The sequence below is a fragment of the Cervus canadensis genome, chromosome 15 (genome assembly GCF_019320065.1).
Source record: "Cervus canadensis isolate Bull #8, Minnesota chromosome 15, ASM1932006v1, whole genome shotgun sequence".
NCBI lineage: Eukaryota > Metazoa > Chordata > Mammalia > Artiodactyla > Cervidae > Cervus > Cervus canadensis.
This window is the reverse complement of record NC_057400.1, coordinates 40,382,571-40,406,605: the sequence shown is the minus strand read 5'-3', so window position 1 is coordinate 40,406,605 and position 24,035 is coordinate 40,382,571. Positions and strand designations below refer to the sequence as shown.

General features: G+C 40.9%; 1 protein-coding gene across 5 annotated transcripts in view; it reads left to right on the top strand.

Moving 5' to 3' along the window:
* ITGB6 (integrin subunit beta 6) overlaps positions 1–24,035 on the top strand; it is a 144,612-nt gene that overhangs the window by 83,453 nt on the left and 37,124 nt on the right. For all 5 annotated transcript variants that reach the window (XM_043488318.1, XM_043488317.1, XM_043488316.1 and 2 more), the window contains one exon: positions 22,682–22,771. In XM_043488318.1, coding sequence (XP_043344253.1) covers positions 22,682–22,771 — 90 coding nt within the window. The remainder of the gene's footprint in view (positions 1–22,681; positions 22,772–24,035) is intronic.

Here is a 24,035-nt window from a genome sequence, read left to right as displayed (position 1 = left end):
CTGTAGTTTGTGGGAACAGTGATGAACAAACAGTGGGAAGGCTAAAGTAAGCAGTTCTGTCTTCAGATCAGTATGACTGCAGTGTGCACCCAGACTCCAGCAAAACAGATGATTTTGAACAAACTTATTATTATGAATAGTTTCCTGTTTGTCCAATTACAGGGTTCAAAAGATAATGATAGATAATATACTGAGCAGTAGGTAGTATATTACATTCTACTGCTAAATACCATTTTGAATCAGGATTCAATTACTCAAGCTTTAAAAATTTTTTTTTTTAAATTTTCTCTGTTGTTTTCAAATATTTAGTTAATTTACATCAATTTAGCATCAGGCTACTAAACTCCAACTACCTAATTTGACTAGTCTTTCCTTCCTAATGAGATATTGAGAGAAAAGCAATTAAATTAGCATTTTTGACTACATTGTCAAATCCTGTTATTAATTACATGGAATTATTTGCAAGACTTTAACACGTCCCATTATCTTTCAAAACATCTATCTCTGGCTGGAGAAGATGAGTTTTTTGGTGCTAATTGTTATTATATATAACTATATGACCTGGTATTTATGATGTAATGTTGAAAAAGCACTTAGAAAGTAAACAAGATGTATTGGTAAAAGACACTTCCAGTTTACTCACTAATATCTGAGGCCACTAATTGATGTCCTTGTGGTTATTAGGACAGAGTGATGTGTTTAAAGGGCCTTCCCAATGGCTCAGCAGTAAGCAATCCACCTGCAATGCAGGAGATGTGGGTTCGATCCCTGGGTCAGGAATGTTCCCTGGAGAAGGAAATGGCAACCCACTCCAGTATTCTTGCTTGGAGAATCCCATGGACAGAGGAGCCTGGCAGGCTACAATCCGTGGGGTCAAAAAGAGCTGGACACGACTGAATGGCTAAGCACACATGATGTGTCTAAAGCATGAGGACAGGGACCCAAACAAGGTTGTTTTACCACCAAAAGGCCCTTCTCTCTGCAGGTAAAAAAGCCTTCTATAATTAACTCTGTAAAGAGCAGAGTGGATCTTACTCATCTTTCTGTTTAGGCCAATTCTCAATACAAAGTAGATTCTCAGTAAATATTTGTTGAATGAATTTCTTTTCTAAAAAAAACTGCAATGCAAGCACTTCATCTTATCTCAAATAGGGTCAAAATTTCTAAATAGGGATATGGAGGTTTGTGTGATAAATGTCTGTCAAGGTCAAGGGAATCCATGTACAAGAGTAGGTAGGGGTACCTGACCCATCACTATGGTCATCTGCATCTCTGGCTATTGTTTCTCCGTCCTTCCACTTGGGACCCAGATGGTACCAGAGAGGGGAGGGAACACTCTGCTGTCAGTCTTGGGGCCACCTTGTAGAATAAGCTCCAGAGCCTTCTTGTGTGTGTGCTAAGTCACTTCAGTCGTGTCTGACTCTGTGATTCTATGGACTGTAGCCCACCAGGCTCTTCTGTCAATGAGATTCTCCAGCCAAGAACAGTGGAGTGGGTTGCCATTTTCTTCTCCAGGGGTTCTTCCTGACCCAAGAATTGAACTCGAGTCTCTTATATATCTTGTATTGATGGATGGATTCTTTATCATTAGTACCACCTGGGAAGCCCCACCCTCATCCCCCCAGCTTTCTTACTAGTCTGTGAAAGGAAACCCCCTGAATGATTAACCACTTGATAGTCATTAATCTAAAAACAAACATGAAATGTGCTGCAGTATGCTATGAGCCTGATATTTCAGAAGTGTGGCTTTTGAAACATATACAAGCTTCAGTTTTTCAGGAACCAAAAACCCAGTTTTAATTTCACTCTTTCTTTCTTCTTTTTTCTCATCTTTTGAGTGTTTCACCACAGTAAGGGAGTTGAAAGGAGGCAGAGAAATTAGGGAGGGAGATAAAACAAAAATTGGACCCTTTGCCATTGTTAGCCTGTTCTGTTATTATTTGGTTTTATAATATCCTCTGCTGAAAAGGATCAACACAAATTTGCTCCAATGAAAATCCCTTTATCACTAGCCTCAGTTTTTAATTAAATAAAAAGACTGGACCAGATGACCTCCAGCTTTGGCAGACAATGACTCTGCACCTGGAGGTGGGGGATCACCACAAATTCCAATGATTTACACTCAGATAAAATATAGCTAGTTGTAACATGGCTAATTTCAGTGAATGGCCTAAAACATTGTTCTTTATCTATAAACCCCATCCTGTGGTGGGGTATTCCAAGTTTATGCTTTTTAGTAAAAATATAATCATCTAGGAATTAAAAAGGTAACTTTCTGGATTATGAGTTGATAAATTGCTCTAAATTCAAGGGTAATAGAAAAGGATCTTGATTTCTCTTTGTTTAACGGTGTGTGCGTGCACGCTCAGTCGCTTCAGTTGTGTCTGACTCCTTATGACCCTGTGGACTATAGCCTTCCTGGCTCCTCTGTCCATGGGATTCTCCAGGCAAGATTACTGGAGTGGGTTACCATGCCCTTCTCCAGGGGATCTTCCTGACCCAGAGATCTAACCCAGGTCTCCTGCATTGGCAGTTGGGTTCTTCATCACTAGCACCACTAGCCCTTGTTTGAAGGTACCAGGGAATAAAGACAAAGGAGAGCCAGTTACCCACACTTTCCTCATTAATTAACACCCCCTCGGAGAGGGAATATTTGGAAATAAAAACTCATGTCCTTGGATTATCAGGGTAAATTGAATAGAAGTATTTTCCAGATTAATTAATAAGACAGAAACATGAAAAATCATCAGTAGTTACCCCCTAGAATACATAGAATAATTTTCTTCTGAATAACTAAAAGACTCATAATCCAGAAAAAAACACACATAAAAAATGATAGGCCCATCCATGTAGAAATATGATATTTCATTAATACAAGATCTAGATATATCAAAAGTACACAATACCCAGAATGTCTAACATTAAGAGAACCAACATGCTATTGACCACAGTCATTCATTCATTCATCAAACATCCAGGAGCCAGGCCAGGGTTGGTGACTAGAAAGAAGAAGACACAATGCCTGCCTCAAAAAGCCCCATAGAGCATTAACAAACTCATAAGCCAATGATTTACCTAAAGAACCCAATATTTTAGAGACCCCCAAGGGAGAGTTTTTCTGAGGGGGCAGAGGTTCACATCAGTCAATGTTTTTAACTCTTTTCTAGTCACCATTTTTGTTAGGAGGGACAGCAAATTGATTGACAATCAAGAAACTACCTTTGATGCTAAGGGTACCATTGGAACTGAGGGTCAGAGAGGATCAGTAACTATGACCATGAGAATAAATTAGAAGTTTTGCTGAGGGCTTAGTAGGCAAATGCTGTGGTTAAATATTTTAACTCACTTTATTATTTAATCTCCTTTTTACTGCTATGTTCTATGTGCTGTGCCTTGTCACTCAGTCACATCTGACTCTTTGCAACCCCATGGACTGTAGCCCACCAGGCTCTTCTGTCCATAGGGATTCTCCAGGCAAGAATACTGAAGTGGGTTGCCATTCCCCCTCCAGGGTATCTTCCCAACCCAGGGATCAAACCCAGGTCTCCCAAATTGCGGGCAGATTCTTTACTGTCTGAGCCACCAGCGAAACCCCAGAATACTAGAGTGGGTAGCCTATCCCTTCTTCAGGGGAACTTCCCAACCCAGGAATCAAACTGGGGTCTCCTGAATTGCAGGCGGATTCTTTACCAGCTGAGCTACCTGGGAAATCCCTTTTTACTGCTGTAGCACCCAAAATAATCCAAAAGCAAGTTGCATGTGAGAGCCAGGATTTGAACCCAGAGAATCTGAGTCAGCCCCCACCACTGAGGTAAGTCACAACTGAACCTGGGTTTTCGCAGCGAAAGAGCACACCCATTCCTAGCTGCCAGGCCAGGAGAGGAGCAGCCGTTTCAGAGTAAACAGCTTTCAAAGTCGCTGAACTGTCAGAGCACAGAGCATAAGGATACAGCAGAGCATTTCCTGCAAACGGCAGAGATCTTCAAGGCCAGTGAACAATGGATTTTACTTACTGTTGCTGTAAACTTAGACAAGTAGAGCAATGTGAAAATGTGAAAAGAGAGACACATTTGGATTCTGCCTTGGGTGTTATTTAAGCTCTGAGCAATACCAATGGATCCCAGAGCTAGAGAGTTTTATGCCATTGGCCACCCCACCAAAAACACCTGGTCCCTAAGTTGACCACTATCAAGGTCCTGGCCAGGTGGGAAAAAGCAGACACATAGCCTGTTATGATGATACCCTTCAAGTATATGGAAAAATAGAGCAGTGAACACCACCATACCTACTTGCCAGCCTTCTTCAGTCTTGACGTTTTGCCACTCTATTTGCTTCAGATATCTTACAGAAATAAAACATTCCAGGGGGCTTCCCAGGTTACACAGTGGTAAAGAATCCGCTTGCCAATGTAGGAGACACAGGAGCTGCAGGTTCGATCCCTGGGTCAGAAAGATCCCCTGAAGGAGGAAACAGCAACCCACTCCAGTATTCTTGCCTGGGAAATCCTCTGTCCATGGGGTATAGTGGTGGGCTATAGTCCACGGGGTCGCAAAGAATTGGACAAGACTGGACCACTGAGTGCACACACACAAAACATTCCAGACCCAGTTGTCTGCTGTGTAATTACTAACTCTGACGCCACCTCCCTCTTTCCTTCCGTAGAAGTCGCCAGTATCCTAAACTTAGTGTTGATCATTCCCGTGTTTATTCTGAGTACTATTAAAAACATATGTCTACCCATAACTAATTACATAGTTTGGGCTCACAGGTTAAATTTCATCCTGTATATATTATTTCTACAGGTTGCTTTTTGATTCAGTTTTATGTGTTTTTTTAAAATTATGGTAAAATATACACAACATAAAATTTACCTTTTTATGGATTGAGTATATAGTTCTATGGCATTAAGGACATTTACATTGTGATGCTCAATGTTACTTTTTGAGGCTTATCCATGGAGACACTAGAAGCTCTTGCTTACTCTGTTCCACCGCTTCACGTTTTCCACTACGTGTATTTACTGCAATATGTTCATTTGCAACTGAGGGCTTCAGCTCATTTCTAGTCCTGCAGCTTTACAGTGTTACAGTTGTTGCAGCCACAGACACCCTTGCAGGCATGTTCTCTGTTGAGGATGAACCTCTGAAAGTGAAGCCCCTGGGTCACAGGGGAGGGGCATCCTCAACCCTCCTGGGTGTATCCAAGTTGTTTTCCGAGTGGTTTATCAGCTACTCTTCTGCCAACAATATGGGAAGTAGAACTGTTAGTTGCTCAGTGGTGTCTGATTCTTTGTGGACCCCATGGACTATAGCCCACCAGGCTCCTCTGTCCATGGGATTCTCCACGCAAGAATACTGGAGCGGGTTGCCATTTCCTCCCCCAGGGGATCTTCCTAACCCAAGGATGGAACTTGGGTCTCCTGCATTGCAGGCAGATTCTTTACTATCTAAGCCACCAGGGAAGACCTAACAATGTGGGAGTGTAGGGGGGAAAGAAACAGAAAAAAGAAAAAGACACACATTAAATTACTGTTTTTTTGATGATAAAATTAACATGTTATTTTTTTTAAAGAATGGGATAGAGAAAAGCACAATGAAGAAACTAAAGATCACCCATAAACTCACCACTTGGACACAGCTAACCATTCTTGACATTTTAGAATAAGTCCTCTCCTTTGTCTTTACATACATTCACATGCTTTAACATAATTGGCATCAGACTGTATATATTATGTTCAAATTTTTAGAATGCATTTATATATTATAAAGGCATAAAAATGCATTTATATATTATAAAGGCATAAAAATCAGGTTGCACTTAGTTATATGTCAAACAACTGCTTTTATTAATAAGAATAACATTAGATGAAATTGAGGTGATTCTACAAGATTCTGAATCAGTGACTGCCAGATTTAAAAGGTGTATGTTTTCAAATAAAAACACACTTGCTCCCCACCCCCAGCAGCTCCAGAAGATCCATGTTTACTACACGTTTACCTACAGGTTATGTTTTTACATATTCAAATAATTATTATTGTTGTTCAGTTGCTAAGTCATGTGTGATTCTTTGTGACCCCATGGACTACAGCATGCCAGGCTTTCCTGTCCTTCATCATTTCCCAGAGAGTATGCTTCAACTCATGTCCATTGAGTCTGTGATGCTATCTAACCATCTCATCCTCTGCCCTCCTCTTCTACTTTGAATTCAAATGATACTTGGTTACTTCATTGAACATTCATGCAACATCTTTAATAGGAACAGCAAATTATTTCTAGTACCTGTTTTCTTATCCCTGAAAGCTCCCTATTGATGAGGACATCTGTGAATAAACTCAGTTTCTTCAGAGGCTCATCTCCAGACTGCCAAGTGCTCAAAGCCATGTGATGACACTTCCATTTCTAGGAAGGCCCACAGCATGCAGGGCCTCAGTTACCTGTCTATCTCCTGTAGCCTTTTCTACAACTGCAGGTGGCCACTCTGTGCTCACGTGCTCAGTTGCTTCAGATGTGTCCAACTCTTTGTGATTCTATGGACTGTAGACCGCCAGGCTCCTCTGTCCATGGAATTTTCCAGGCAAGAATATTGAATCCATGCCCTCCTCCAGGGGATTTTCCCGACCCAGGGATCAAACCCACGTCTTCTGCATCTCCTGCATTGCAGGTGGATTCTGTACTGCTGAGCCACCAGGGAAGCCCCTGTGTCTGTGGGGCTGGCCCAAACTATCGTTATGCTGAAAGGAAGCTCACCCTGGCTTTCATCACCATGCCGATTTTAATCGTACCTATGTATACTCTTATGACACAGCCTTTTACACAATTATAGAGGACTTTAAGGCACAAGGGACAAATTAAACTGATAGCTCCCAGGCATAAGAAAACTTTGATAGTATTATATATTTTTAACATTATGGCTAATTACCTGAAAGAGCCCAAACTATGCTACAAAGTGGCCACTATTTGTTACAACATAGTTCAGTATTTTGTTGCTCTTACAGACTTGAATCTTCAAAATATAAACAGAAAATTTTCAAAACAGAAAATTTTATTGAGCTTGAACAGTTTGGATGCATTTTATTTACTAATTCAGGAGTTGGCATACTTTTTCTCTAGGTTGCCAGATTTCACACATAAAAATACAGTCTGTCCAATCAAATTTGAATTTCAAATAAACAACAAATAATTTTTTATGTTTTAGTATGTTCCATGCAATATCTGGGCCACATACTAAGAGTTTTGGAAGAATTACTAAAAGAAAAACGGAGAATCATGTACAGCATTGGGGAATAATGGAAGAGGAGAGTGTGGGATGTTACTTCTATAGGATCTTCAGGGACTATCCCTTTCAAGAAATGATTACAAATAAAGCAGCAACCTGAAGGGTTGTGTATACAAGTTCACAACCTGATGTGAGCTGGGGTAGAAGGGGATGGAGTGGGAAAGGCAGACTAAAACCAAACTCCTCAGTCTTGAAAGTCAAGGAAAGTAAGCATAGTGTTATTCCATGGGTAGGAGGTATTAGAAAACACCACATTTGTTGTTGAGCAGAAAACAGATGTCACAGGTATATGATAGATTGAGGATCCCATATGGATTGGGTGTGTACAGTTTTAAAATCATGGCACCTTTATTTTCCAAATTGCCAAAGCTCTTCCTGGAAACCTCCTCCAGACAACAAGGATGACGTGGACAGGCCATTCTATACCAGGCATTCTTAAACTTTAGCTCTCATTAAAATCACCTAAAAACTTTCTCAAAAACCCAAGGCCTGGGCCACACTATGATCCAATTAAATCAGTATCTCAGGAGACCCAAGCATCAATATTTTTAAGCCTCCCTTGGTATCTCCAGTCACCCAAAGAGTCTGTTAAAATACAGAATTTGGTTTAGGAAATCTGGGCTGGGACCTAAGATATTACATTCTTTTGTTTCCTTTAAAAAAAATTGGCATGTAACTGACATATAACATTATATTAGTTTCAGATGTGTGACATAATTCAGTATTTCTATACACTGCCCATGGGGTTCACCACAATAAGTGTAGTTAATGCCTGTCACCATACATAGTGACCAGGTTTTTTTTCTTATGATGGAAACTTTTTTTTTTTTTTTTTTAAATTTTTTTATTAGTTGGAGGCTAATTACTTCACAACATTTCAGTGGGTTTTGTCATACATTGATATGAATCAGCCATAGATTTACACTTATTCCCCATCCCGATCCCCCCTCCCACCTCCCTCTCCACTCGATTCCTCTGGGTCTTCCCAGTGTACCAGGCCCGAGCACTTGTCTCATGCATCCCCCCTGGGCTGGTGATCTGTTTCACCATAGATAGTATACATGCTGTTCTTTTGAAACATCCCACCCTCACCTTCTCCCACAGAGTTCAAAAGTCTGTTCTGTATTTCTGTGTCTCTTTTTCTGTTTTGCATATAGGGTTATCGTTACCATCTTTCTAAATTCCATATATATGTGTTAGTATGCTGTAATGTTCTTTATCTTTCTGGCTTACTTCACTCTGTATAAGGGGCTCCAGTTTCATCCATCTCATTAGGACTGGTTCAAATGAATTTCTTTTTGACGGCTGAGTAATATTCCATGGTGTATGTGTACCACAGCTTCCTTATCCATTCGTCTGCTGATGGGCATCTAGGTTGCTTCCATGTCCTGGCTATTATAAACAGTGCTGCGATGAACTTTGGGGTGCACGTGTCTCTTTCAGATCTGGTTTCCTCAGTGTGTATGCCCAGAAGTGGGATTGCTGGGTCATATGGCAGTTCTATTTCCAGTTTTTTAAGAAATCTCCACACTTTTCCATAGCGGCTGTACTAGTTTGCATTCCCACCAACAGTGTAAGAGGGTTCCCTTTTCTCCACACCCTCTCCAGCATTTATTGCTTGTAGACTTTTGGATAGCAGCCATCCTGACTGGCGTGTAATGGTACCTCATTGTGGTTTTGTTTGCATTTCTCTGATAATGAGTGATGTGGAGCATCTTTTCATGTTTTTGTTAGCCATCTGTATGTCTTCTTTGGAGAAATGTCTGTTTAGTTCTTTGGCCCATTTTTTGATTGGGGCATTTATTTTTCTGGAATTGAGCTGCAGGAGTTGCTTATATATTTTTGAGATTAATCTTTGTCTGTTTCTTTCCATTTTGGCCCCCTATTAATTTTCTCAATTGACGGCTGTCTTTTCACGCTTCCTTATAGTTTCCTTTGTGTGCAAAGCTTTTTAAGTTTATAGATCCCATTGTTTAGTTTTGCTTTTATTTCCAATATTCTGGAGGTGGGTCATAAAGGATCTTGCTGTGGTTTATGTCGGAGAGTGTTTTGCCTATGTTCTCCTCTAGGAGTTTTATAGTTTCTGGTCTTACATTTAGATCTTTAATCCATTTTGAGTTTATTTTTGTGTATGGTGTTAGAAAGTGTTCTAGTTTCATTCTTTTACAAGTGGTTGACCAGTTTTCCCAGCACCACTTGTTAAAGAGGTTGTCTTTTTTCCATTGTATATCCTTGCCTCCTTTGTCAAAGATAAGGTGTCCATAGGTTCGTGGATTTATCTCTGGGCTTTCTATTCTGTTCCATTGGTCTATATTTCTGTCTTTGTGCCAGTACCACACTGTCTTGATGACTGTGGCTTTGTAGTAGAGTCTGAAGTCAGGCAGGTTGATTCCTCCAGTTCCATTCTTCTTTGCACAGTATGCCAAGTCTATGCCCCAACCAGTAATGTTGAAGAAGCTGAAGTTGAATGGTTCTATGAAGACCTAAAGATGTTTTAGAACTAACATCCAAAAAAGATGTCCTTTTCATTATAGGGAACTGGAATGCAAAAGTAGGAAGTCAAGAAACACCTGGAGTAACAGTCAAATTTGGCTTTGGAGTATGGAATGAAGCAGGGCAAAGGCTAATAGAGTTTTGCCAAGAGAATGCATTGATCATAGCAAACACCCTCTTCCAACAACACAAGAGAAGACTCTGTACATGGACATCACCAGATAGTCAACACCAAAATCAGATTGATTATATTCTTTGCAGCCAAAGGTGGAGAAGCTCAATACAGTCAGCAAAAACAAGACCAGGAGCTGACTGTGGCTCAGATCATGAACTCCTTATTGCCAAATTCAGACTTAGATTGAAGAAAGTAGGGAAAACCACTAGAACATTTAGGTATGATCTAAATCAAATCCCTTATGATTATACAGTGGAAGTGAGAAATAGATTCAAGGGGTTAGATCTGATAGACAGAGTGTCTGATGAGCTATGAACAGAGGTTTGTGATGTTGTACAGGAGACAGGGATCAAGATTATCCCCAAGAAAAAGAAATGCAAAAAAGCAAAATGGCTGTCTGAGGAGGCCTTACAAATAGCTGTGAAAAGAAGAGAAGCAAAAAGCAAAGGAAATGGCTGTGAAAAGAAGAGAAGCAAAAAGCAAAGGAGAAAAGGGAAAATATACCCATTTGAATGCAGAGTTCTAAAGAATAGCAAAGAGAGATAAGAAAGCCTTCCTCACGGAACAATGCAAAGAAATATAGGAAAACAATAGAATGGGAAAGACTAGAGATCTCTTCAAGAAAATTAGAGATACCAAGGGAACATTTCATGCAAGGATGGGCTCAATAAATGAGAGAAATGGTATGGACCTAACAGAAGCAGAAGACATTAAGAAGAGGTGGCAAGAATACACAGAAGAACTATGCAAAAAAGATCTTCATGACCCACATAATCACATTGGTGTGATCACTCACCTAGAGCCAGACATCCTGGAATGTGAAGTCAAGTGGGCCTTAGGAATCATCACCACGAACAAAGCTAATGGAGGTGATGGAATTCCAGTTGAGCTATTTCAAATCCTCAAAGATGATGCTGTGAAAGTGCTGCACTCAATATGCCAGCAAATTTGGAAAATGCAGCAGTGGCCACAGGACTAAAAAAAGGTCAGTTTTCATTCCAATCCCAAAGAAAGGCAATGCCAAAGAATGCTCAAACTACTGCACAATTACACTTATCTCACACAGTAGCAAAGTAATGCTCAAAATTCTCCAAGCCAGGTTTGGAGATATGTGAACTGTGAACTTCCAGATGTTCAAGATGGATTTAGAAAAGGCAGAGGAACCAGAGATCAAATTGCCAACATCCTTTGGATCATTGAAAAAGCAAGAGAGTTCCAGAAAAACATCTATTTCTGCTTTATTGACTATGCCAAAGCCTTTGACTGTGTAGATCACAATAAACTGTGGAAAATTCTGAAAGAGATAGGAATACCAGACCACCTGACCTGCCTCTTGAGAAATCTGTATGCAGGTCAGGAAGCAACAGTTAGAACTTGACATGGAATAACAGGTTGGTTCCAAATAGGAAAAGGAGTACCTCAAGGCTGTATATTGTCACTCTGCTTATTTAAATTATATGCAGAGTACATCATGAGAAATGCTGGGCTGGAAGAAGCACAAGCTGGAATCAAGATTGCCAGAAGAAATACTTATAACCTCAGATATGCAGATGACCCCACCCTTATGGCTGAAAGCAAAGAAGAACTAAAAAGCCTCTTGATGAAAGTGAAAGAGGAGAGTGAAAAAGTTGGCTTAAAGCTCAACATTCAGAAAACTAAGATCATGGCATCCGGTCCCATCACTTCATGGCAAATAGATGGGGCGACAGTGGAAACAGTGACAGACTTCATTTTTGGGGGCTCCAAAATCACTGCAGATGGTGACTGTAGCCATGAAATTGAAAGATGCTTACTCCTTGGAAGGAAAGTTATGACCAACCTAGACAGCATATTAAAAAGTAGAGACACTACTTTGCCAACAAAGGTCTGACTAGTCAAAGCTATGGTTTTTCCAGTAGTCATGCATGGATGTGAGAGTTGGACTATAAAGAAAGCTGAGTGCCAAAGAACTGATGCTTTTGAAGTGTGGTGTTGGAGAAGACTCTTGAGAGTCCCTTGGACTGCAAGGAGATCCAACCAGTCAATCCTAAAGGAAATCAGTCCTGAATATTCATTCTAAAGACTGATGTTGAGGCTGAAGCTCCAATACTTTGGCCTCCTGATGTGAAGAACTGACTCATTTGAAAAGACCCTGATGCTGGGAAAGATTGAGGGCAGGAGGAGAAGAGGACGACAGAGGATGAGATGGTTGGATGGCATCACCGACTCAATGGACTTGAGTTTGAGTAAACTCCGGGAGTTGGTGATGGACAGGGAGGCCTGGCATGCTGCAGTATATGGGGTCGCAAAGAATCAGACATGACTGAGTGACTGAACTGAACTGATAGCCAATTAACAATAATGTGATAGTTTTAGGTGAACAGTGAATGGACTCAGCCATACATATATACGTATCTATTCTCTAAACTCCACTCCCATGACGGGAACTTTTAAGATTTATTCTCTTCAGTTCAGTTCAGTCACTCAGTCGTGTCCGACTCTTTGTGACCCCATGAATCACAGCATGCCAGGCCTTCCTGTCCATCACCAACTCCTGGAGTTTACTCAAACTCACGTCCATTGAGTTGGTGATGCCATCCAATCATCTCATCCTCTGTCGTCCCCTTCTCCTCCTGCCCCCAATCCCTCCCAGCATCATGGTCTTTTCCAATGAGTCAACTCTTTGCATGAGGTGGCCAAATTTTTGGAATTTCAGCTTCAGCATCAGTCCTTCCAATGAACACCCAGGACTGATCTCCTTTAGGATGGACTGGTTGGATCTCCTTGCAGTCCAAGGGACTCTCAAGAGTCTTCTCCAACACCACAGTTCAAAAGCATCAATTTATTCTCTTAGCAACTTTCAAATATGCAATGTGAAATGAAAGTCGTTCAGTCATGTCTGACTCTTTGCAACCCCATGAACTACACAGTCCATGGAATTCTCCAGGCCAGAATAATCAAGTGGGTAGCTGTTCCCTTCTCCAGGAGAATCTTCCCAACCCAGGGATCTAACCCAGGTCTCCCGTAGTGCAGGTGGATTCTTTACCATCTGAGCCACCAGGGAAACCCCAAATATGCAATACAGTATTATTAACAATAGTTAACATACTATGTCTTACATCCCATGACTTATTTATTTTATAACAGGACATTTTTAACTTTTGACTCCTTCATCTATTTCACCCATTCCCCCTCCATCTTACTCTGGCAACCACCAGTCTGTTCTCTGAATCTATGACTCTGGCTTGTTTGTTTTGATTTATGTGTTTGTTTTAGATTCCATATTTGTAAATGAAATTGTATGGTATTTGTCTTTTTCTGACTTTTTAACTTAGCATAATGCCCTCAAGGTCCACTCATGTAGCAAATGGCAAGATCTTTTTTTAATTGCAGAGTAATATTCCACTATATGTGTATACAACATCTTCTTTATCCATTCATTCATTGATGGGCACTTAGGTTGCTTCCATATCTTAATTATTGTAATAATGCTGCAGTGAACACTAGGTGCATGTATCTTTTCAAATTAGTGTTTTTATTTTCTTTGGATAAATACCCATAAGTGGAATTGCTAGATCATATGGTAGAAATAATTCCATGTTGTGTGGTCAATCAATCTATGATGAAGGAGGCAAGCATATACAAGGGGAAAAGGACAGTCTCTTCAATAAATGGTTCTGGGAAAACAGGATGTCCACATATGAAAGAATTAAAGTAGACCACTGTCTTCTACCATACACAAAAATTAACTCAAGATGGATGAAAGACTTGAATGTGAAGACTAAAACTGTAAAACTTCTAGAGGAAAACATAGGTAGTAAGCTACTCTTGACATCAGTCTTGGCAGTAATCATTTGGACCTGACTTCCAAAGCAAAGGCAACAAAAGCAAAAGTGAACAAGTGGGACTACATCCAACTAAAAAGCTTCTACATAGCAATGGAAACCATCAGCAAAATGAAAAGGCAGCCAAAGAATTGAAGAAGAGTATTTGCAAACCATATTCCTGATAAAGGGTTAATATCTCAAATATATTTTAAAAACTCATACAATTCAATAGGTTTTTTTAAAATCTGATTTTAAAATGGACAGGGGGCTTGAATAGATATATTTCCAAAGAAGACATGACCAACAGGCACATGATAAGATACTCAACATCAGGAAATGCAAATTATCAGGAAAACGCAAATCTAAACAACAATATTACCTCCTGTTAGAAATAGCTATCATTAAAAAGACAAGAAATAAGTATTGGCGTGGTGGTAGAGAAAAGGGAACCCCTGTGCATTGTAGGGGAGAATGTAAACTGGTGCAGCCACTATGGAAAAGAGTATAGCGTTTTGCCAAAAAGTTAAAAAAACCAATGAGATTTTGCATCTCTCAGAAGGTTCCGATGCTACTGGTCTACCCCAAGCCTCCTCTTTGAGGAGAGTGGGCCATTAGGTCTTTAGCAGTCCTCATCTACCCAGACACCTGCTTTCTATTTTTTGGTCCCTTCATTGTGTTCCTACCAGTCATCCTTCAAGTTCTATTACCTGCTTTTTGGTCTGCAAAGCACATAGGCTGCTAGCTACTGAACCCAACGTGTCTTCCAGCTTTAAAAGAAGCTTTCCAAAGCTTTGGGACTTGCATCCGCAATCCCTCCAAAAAAGCAGGCTACCCTTATTAAGAGAAGGTCTGAAGTATCCTCAGGAACAAATACTCAGGGTCACCCCTTTGTTCTCCCCGCCTCCATTCTCCAGTGGCTCTCTGTGCATTTGTTTGTCTCAGAACAGTCACGCACGGTGGGCCCATTCGTCTCCCCTTATCGCTCTGTGACTGCTGCCTAGCACTCGTTCAGCTGAGCACTGCGGCTTCTCGGCTGACAAGATAATTACATTCCTGGGCAGACAGGGAGAAACAGTGGGAGTGCTCAAAAGTTCCGAAGCCGACTACCTAGTCATTGCTGGTGCAGACTTCAAGATCAAGCACCTGATCTAATTAGCACACCCCCACCCCTGCCCGTCAGATTGTGGAAAGCTGACAATTAAAAGCCTGAAGGCAAAACGGGTATCACGCAACTGAGAGATAGACATTCACGCTACCTTGTGCCAGAAACAATTACGTATTCTTTTTGGAATCTTCAGTGTCCTAGTAACACAGTCGAGCCTTGGGGTAAACTTTTGCATAATACTGGGAGCCCTGCTTTACCATAATGAACAGGAGAATAAAATCTCACAAGAATGAAAGACCTCTTGGGAAGAAATCCTTCTGATTACCTTCAGAAGGCCTTATTTCAGTCAAACCAGCTGGCCCCTCGCTCTGGAAGAAGCACACTGACTGACAAAAGCAAGCCTCCATCCACAAAGAGCTGTTTTCCTTTGGCCAGATAAATAGTGCAATACAGTCTACAGGGAAAAAACATGTTTTTTGCCTCGATGGTTTCATGACTTCGTACATTTCTTTCAAGATGTAGCCTTCAATTTGAAAGCGATTACAGCCACAACGCTTTCTCTTCCTTTCTTTCTGCTTTGAGTAGGCAAGTGTTCTATAATCTCTAAGCCCCTACATATATAAGTATCAGCCATTATTTTCTTAACTTGCTAATGAGACTCCCCCTTGATGGTTGTTGGCATTTGCACAGTGAGCAAGGGGAGCTGAGCGAGCACTGGCTTTGAAGTCAAGATCTGTTTCTACCATGTATTAGTTCTGTGACCAGGTAAGGTACTCACTTCTCCAGCCAAAATGAAGGCTTAAAATCTTTAAAGGTTAAAGAAATCAAAAGAGCCCTAGCAGAATGTTATGGGTTGAATTATGCCCTACCCCCAACCCCAAAAATATGTTAAAGTCCTAATATCTAGTACCTCAATGTGACCTTGTTTGGAAATAGGGCCTTGTGGGTGTAGTTAGTTAAGATGAGGCTATACCTGAGCAGGATGGATCCAGTAAGACTGGTGGTCTTAGAGAGACGCAGAAGAGCAAGCACCAAGAGACAATGGAGGCAGATTTGGAATAATAATCTACAAGTCAAGGAAAGCCACGAACGATCAACAACCACCAGGAGCTAGAAAGAGGCAAGGATAAGATTCTCCCCAACTGGTTACAGGGGGAGCACGAGACACTTATTCTCAGACATCTGGCCCCTAGAACTGTGAAACAATTTTTGTTTGTTGTAAGCCACCAAGTTTGTGGTACTTGGTACCAGCAGCCCCAGGAAGCAAATGCATCCAGCTAATTTAGGCTTATTCACTAACTTCTCTCTGGCTCACCAATGATGTCACTAGACCAGAAGAACCATTTCCAGGCACATACTGTCAGTGGTCTGGTCAAGAGAGCTAACTTCAGGGCAGAGCATGACAGGTGGGTCTAACTCAACTACTTCCTGGCTGGTTGGCCTTGGGCGAGTTAACTACTCTCTGGGCCTCACTATCTTTTTATAATAATGGATATTATTACAGATAATAATGGTACCTAAGTACAGTAATAGAGCTTCTGTGGAAATCTAAATAGATGACACTGTCAGGTAGGAACGTCAATGCCCCTTATTCTCTTGCAGATCCTAGTAGTTCAGTGTATCAGGCAAATTCTGGTGCCTTTATCCCCCTGAGCATTATACGCTCATCACTCCAGACCAGCGAGCCTTCTGGAACTGAGGAGACAAAGAACAATAGGATTCCCTCCTCAGCACTCCTGCAACTTCCCTGAGGCCCATCCAGAGTCCTCAAAACAACAGATTCTCCAGGAGTCTTGAGTTTCTGAGGATGCAGGCGCCAAATGCAGGAGGTGCTTAGAGATGTCAGGAAGCTAGCTAGGACCCATCCTTTCACAAGGTCCCCTGAATTAGTAACTGCAGCTTAGGTGGGCTCCGTCCTGAAACCAACTCCTGTGAAAGGTGTGAGATTAACAAGCAAGTCAGACTATTCTATGAGGAGTTTGCCCAGTGTACACCTCCCTTAGGCCCACCCCCCAGGTAGAAGGAATCCTGGTAGGAGTTAATTATTCCCTGTGGCCAACACCCAAAAGATCTGAGAGTACTTCAGAATTACTGGCACTTTCTCCAATTTAGGTGACATCTTGCTTCCCAGGTGGCGCTAGTGGTATAGAACCTGCCTGCCAATGCAGGAGACAAGAAAGATGCCAAATTCAATCCCTGGGTTGGGAAGATCACTTGGAGGGGAGCATGGCAACCAACTCCAGTGTTCTTGTGTGAGAAATCCCATGGACAGAGGAGCCTGGAGGGCTATGGTTCACAGGGTCACAAAGAGTCAGATGCGACTGAAGTGACTTAGCACCCAGGCATTGATTACCACCGAGAAGCATTGTCTTGACGACAACAGAATTTTTGCCTCTCTGTGCATTTTCTCATCTCAGAACACCCATATACCATGGGTTTGTTTCTGCTGTGTGGATGTACCTAAGAGCGGAACTGCTAGGTCAAGTTCAGCCATAATAACGACTGCCAGTTTTCCAAAGTGATGGTACCAATCTAGACTCCTGTGGGAAGTACGTGCGGGCACCGTCAGTTTTTTCAATTGTAGCCATTGTACTGCTTGCACCCTGGCATCTCATTGTGGTTTCCATTTGTATTTATCTAATGATTAATGATGCTGAACACTTTTCATATATTCTTTTGCCTCTTACAACACACATATATATATATACTATATATATATATATTTTGTTGTTGTTGTTTGTTTAAACTAAAAGAAGTCGTTTCCTTGATGGTGTATAGGAGTTGTTTGGACATTCTGGTACTGAATCAGATTCGTGTGTTATAGATACTTTCTCCCACTCAGTGGTTTCTTCTCACTCCCTTAAAGGCATCTTTTCAGAGCAGAAATTCTTAAATTTATTTATCTGTCTTTTCCTTTGTAGGTCATGCTTTGGTGTAGGGCATGAAGTTATCTCCCCTGACTTCTATCTATAGTGAGAAAAGTCAAAACAGTGGATGGGCTTTTAGAGGAGGTGTAATGACCTGGTGGTTCAAATGGTAAAGAATCTGCCTGCAATGCAAGAGATGTGGGTTTGATTCCTGGATCAGGAAGATCTCTTAGAGAAGGGATTGGCAACCCACTCCAGTATTCTTGCCTGGAAAATCCCATGGAGAGAAGAACCTGGCGGGCCACAGTCTATAGGGTCGCAAAGAGTGACTGACACGTTTGCTTTTTTTTTGTTTGTTTCACAATGACTGGGAGGTAGTTAGTACAAGGGAGGATTCTAGGGGCTGATTGTGTTCTATTTCTTGATCTTGGTAGTTACACTTGCTTGTTTACTTTTTAACTATTCAGTGAACTATATACTTATTCCTTGTACATTGTGTATATGTGTTATACAGCTACTAAAGTTGTGAGAGAGGGAGAGAGAAAATGCACAAACAGGAGCCACTAATGAAAGAGATTTTAAGATAATGACCAAAAAAAATACTGTGAAAGACTAGAAAAAAATATTTGTAAACAGTATATATAAGCTCATAGATTCTTAATCTTACAAGCCAACCTTGTAATAAATATATTTTAGCAGGAAAACATTTAGTAGGTATAGTTAAAGAATAAGAACAGTGGCATTGGTTAATCATATAATGCTGAAAATAAACAGGGCTGAGTGTAAAATCCCTCCATATTAATGAGGCTCCACAGAAAGAGTTAAGCAAGCACAGAGCCTGAAGAGAAGCAGCAGGTTGCTCTGAATATTTGGTTTTACAAATTCTTTATTAAAATGCTACTAGCAGATAGATGGCAAGTTGACTTCCGACTTCTCATCCTCTGCTGTGTGCATGCTAAGTCACTTCAGTCATGTCCGATTCTCTGCGACCCCATGGACTGTAGACTGCCAGGCTCCTCTGTCCATGGGATTCTGCAGGCAAGAATACTGGAGTGGGTTGCCATGACTTCCTCCAGGGGATCTTCCCGACCCAGGGATCGAACCTGCATCTCCTCTGCCTCCTACACTGGCAGAGGGTTCACTAGCGCCAGTGGGGAAGCCCCCTTCCTCCGCTAAGGAACATTATAGTGTGGTCTGTACAAAATGGTGGCCGATGAGCCTGAGGTGGTGAGGGACCCACGACACAACAGCAGAAATGTCACAAGAGAAGGATATAAGGGTCCAGGAGAGTCACCACCAAAGGCAAAAACCCAATCACGATGTCCAGCAAGGATATAGCTAATAATAAACCACATCGCAGAACAGAGCCAGGCTCTGAACCTGAAGATGAGCGCTAACCCAACAGGAAGCGCCATCAGAGCAGTAGCAGCAGTCCCTTCGGGAGCCGTCTCTCCCGAGGAGAGGGCAGCAAGAGAGCATCAACAGCAGCCAAGGGGCAGCCAAGGTCCTCAGCCCAAGTCTCTGAGGAGAATAACAACCCGAAAGCCTATCCATGGTGACCTGGGGTGGCAGGTGTGTGGATCTGCAGTTCCTCTGCCCTCAGGCAAGCACCAGAGCACACCTGATGGCCAGTTCCGGCAGTCAGACACCCAGAGGCCCTGAACTTAGAGACACTCTCTGAGAGGACCCTGGTATGTGCAGGTGTGAACTCAGGCACGGTCCTCTGAAGGCTTTGATGCCTGTGGGCTAAATCACCCTTTGTCCTTGTCTTATCCTCTACCCTTGACAGACAGGAGATTTCCAGGGAGCAAATGGAGACTGTTGGACAAATAAATTTTTTCTGAGATGGGGGCAAAGTGAGCCAAAAAGAAAAAAATAGGGCTTGATGAAGGAAGTCAAGAAAATGAAGGTGAGCAGAAAAAGCCAACCTTGCAAATACAAATGAGAAAAGCAACCTCAGGAACTCCTGGGTGGCATGGTGGTGAGAAAGGAGAGCAAATCCATAATTAGGAAAATCCATGGACAGATAACAGGGATCACAAGCCCAGGAAATTCAAGCCCAAACAGAGAAGTCTGCATATCTAATCAGCTCATACAACCTTGTGTTTTCAGAGTTCACCATTTCTAATATCCAAGAGTTCTCTTTCCCAATCACACTGCTATAATTTTTCACATCCAGGCATGCAAAATCACCCTTTTTCTAACATTAAACATGTTTAATCAGGACAATTTATAATAGCACGTTAGAGTTTTAGTAAAAGAGAGGCATTTGATACATGATATTTACAGTAATCATAATACTACAAGATTTAAAGTGTAATTTTTTTTAACAGTGTTAGATCAGAAAGCCAAATTGCCCACGTCCTTAGTTAGTTATTTGCACTGCTTTTACAGGGAATCAGCATCCAGAAATTAATTAATAGTCTTCCTCTCCACAATGATCAGTGTCATCCCTGGGAACTGCTAGCTGCCAACTCCTTTGTACCCTTGCTCTAGTGGCAATCAGCAAATGCTATTAACGTTAAACTACTTGTCCTAATAGCTGAAAGTCAGATGTCATACACAGGCAGGATCATAATTATACTTTAGGAAGTGGATGGATTTGGCTTTGTTAACCAAGAATTAACTCCAAATCTGGAGGCCACTTGAACTAGTGCTTCTAGAAAATATTCATTATATATTGGCCTTGGGGATCCCAGGACATTTTTCAAGGATAACAGCTTCATGCAGAGCTAAGGGCCTTGGAATTCGTTGTCAAATGACTCTGAACCTTTCTTTGTCAAGCTCTAAAGATTTTTCTCCACCTTCTCTTCTGGGACCAGTCAAATTTACACATATTCCAGCTCCACTTGAGTGAAATCCAAGTTCCCATTTAGGCATTTGCTGCTAACCACAGTTCTCATGCTTCATGGCCCTTTTGACATGTGTTTATTTGAAAAGGTAAGTTGATGAACCGGTGCCTTCCTCATGTTTGACAAGTTCTACCTGACTTGGGGAAACCAAAGGAGGCCCCATTCAACAAGCAGTGATGGGGAGACCCAAAGTAACTCAAGGGATGTTACCTGGATGATTACCCACAGCCCCTTCAATAATAAAATGTAGATCAAAGCAGGTAGACAACTGATACTCTTAAGAGTTCAGATTTCCATCCTCTTCAAACTTAAACACAATCACAAATGGTAAAATAAGTAAAACAAACCCCACAAATTAAAACCAAAGCTCACTTTCCCATATACAGGGAGTAGAAGGTTTGGATTTAACCTGGATGCCCACCTCTAGTGGGGGACCTCCTACCACTCCTTGGTGTGCCAACATCAGCTAGGCTTCATTTGTTCCTCTCTTTGATTCCCTTTGTCTTGATTTATTTATTTAGCATCATGATTATAATTAATAATAAAAATTAATGTAATTTGTGCTCAGTTACTTCAGTTGTGTCCGACTCTTTTTGACCCTTTGGACTATAGCACACCAGGCTTCTCTGTCCATGGGATTTTCCAGGCAAGAATACTGGACTGGGTTGCTATGCCCTCCTCCAGGGGATCTTCTTAATCCAGGAATCAAACGCATGTCTTCTGTGTCTTCTGCATTGCACCAGATTCTTTACTGCTGAGCCACTGGGGAAGCCCCAATTCCAATTTAGTTTTGTGCATTTTTTTTAACTACTTACATGAGATAGGGTGTTACTATGTTTGAACCTTAGGAAATGCCCTAAATTCTTCACTCAAAGCTTATTTCTCTTTTTTCCCTACAATTATAATAAATTCAGTCATTTAATTTCACAGCACACAAATACTTTAGAAGAGAACAGCTGACAAAATGAGTGATTGTTTCTCCTTGATATAGCACAGCATATTAGGCCTACTTAATAGATATTGTTGAATGCAATAGTAAATGAATGAATGACTTGGTAGGAGAGTGATACCTTACAGCTTAACAAGAAGACAGAAACTATTTAAAAACAAATAAAAGAAACAAAAGCATAGAGGGTGGGGTCCATTTGGTAAGGGTGTGATCTATCTCTAAATTTTAGAAGTCTTTGATGATTATAGAGTTATAGTTAATATTGATAAGTATGACTATTTAGTCAAGAAAAATGTCAAGGTATGCTTGAATGTCTTAATTTAAGAAGACAGAAGTCTGTCCTATATATTTTAGGAAAATTTTTGTTTGAAAATAGTTTTAAAGCGTAAACTTAAGGAAGGGATAATTTTCAGCAGTCTAGAAAATTGCTTTCTTTGCAATGCTTCATTCCTTAGCCATGTTTGATACCTGAAGGGATGAAGATGAAAGTGAATTCTCCTCCGGTGGGAATGACATCTCAGGGGAAGAAATGTACATGGGGAATGCAGATGGTTTAGACCTAAGTGCTGCTTCACACAATCCTGATGAGTGAGGAGCAATTCCAACCAACTCCAGGACGGTGGTGACATCCCTAAGAGACTACTCATTACTGCTAGGAAAGGAGGAGTTAACAGCAAGCATTCAAACAATTCACTCCTTTGCTCTACCAAGCAACTGACAATGACTGTGAGGGACTCGAGGGACTCGGAGACCCAAGCCTTAGTTTCTGCAATGCTACAAAAAAAAAAAAAAGAGGACAGTTCCTGGTAGTGAGCTCAGAACTTTTTAGAAGAAGGATGTTCCCCAAATCAAAAATGTTATATACATATTATTTCTATTTGAGACTTAACTCTTGTTGTGATGTCAGTTACAGCCCTAGACTAAGGCCACCACAGACATTAGGTTTCCCCAGCAGCCGCTCTGGCCATTTCATTTCCTGCTTTGAGCTCAGGAAGCAGCATGAGGCACAACTACAGCTTCAGGACAAACGCCGTTTATTATCAGGAACCTGTTTCTCCGGCCAGTTAGAGGTGATCGCAACCAGTAGGTTGAATCCCACACTTGATGCTTCTCAGTTACAGTGAGCAAAGATTGACTGACTTGTTTGTTTGTTTACAGAATTATGCAAAACTCATTCCTGGAGCTACAGTAGGGGTACTTCAGAAGGACTCGGGAAACATTCTCCAGCTGATCATCTCAGCTTATGAAGTAGGATATTTTACTGTTGGGGTCTTTTTGCATTTATTTGATGTTTAAAAACTAAGAGATGTTTTAGGTGGTTAAATGCCCTCTCCTTTGTTGGTAGAGATAGTGCTTATCCAAAGAAAATCTCTCTGCGTTAATGCAGCCAAAATGTAAATTCTGCTCACTTTATTTGCAGATATTTTTCCCAGAAGGTGGGGCAGAAGGTAGAAAACTCATAAACCTGAGTTGTTTTTATAGTAATAACCAATAGCGGCATTGTCACCTGCAGAATTTTAATTCTACTGGAAAGGCTTCATGAGTCATACAATTAAGCTTTCCTCTTCTCTGCCTAAAAAAACACAAAACTGTTTAGATTGCCAATGAATAACAGCTATGAGAACTAACTCCACAGGCTTAATGAGGCTACATCATAACTCAAGGGAAAACACAGCACCGCACATCAGGAACACCACTTTGTAGATTCTCTGCTTTGAGGAATCAGGGAAATTTTCTATTAGTGTTACATCATATAAATACATTTTTAACTTTTTTTGCCTTGTCTTTGTAAATTAGTGCCTGAGGACAGAATTCTTCCCTTAAAATAAGATACATACCTACAGGGTTGCTATGTTTTCTCTCTTTGTCTCCATTTCATAACCCAATCAACAGTGGGTGGCCTGTTGCTAGCTCTTTTTATTTTGGTTCCTAAATATCACGATCAGCCCCTCTTTTGCTTTTCCTTACAAAGAAGCAAGCACACATACACACACAAAGATGAAGTCCTACATTAGCACAGGAATGAAAAAAATAACATTTTATAAAGCAGTAAAGCTCTAATATTTGCTACAAATGTCAGTTGCATAATAACAAATGAATAAAATGCTAATTTTTGATGTTTTAAAATTACAAATAAGTGATACATATGCACTGTATAACAATACTTAGCATATACAGAACCAGTGTTCCCTGACATTTCAGAATCATCTGGAAGGTTTTTTTAAAATAGGTGTGTCTAGATTCCTTTCACAAATGTCCTAGGGGAACTTTAAGTGGAGCAAGAGCAACATATTTTAAGAAACTCCCCACCCCAGTTTTTTTTTACATCACCCCACCAATTTTGAGACTCTAACAGGGAAAAGCAACGTATTTTTTTTCTCAAATACATTTTCTCAAAGAATAAAACACAGATGGTTCATTAAAGCTATGAGATGAGGGTGTTTTTAATTCATATCCTCAGAAACTTCAGTTTTCTTAGCTCACATCAAAAATTAATCACCATGTTAGTTCA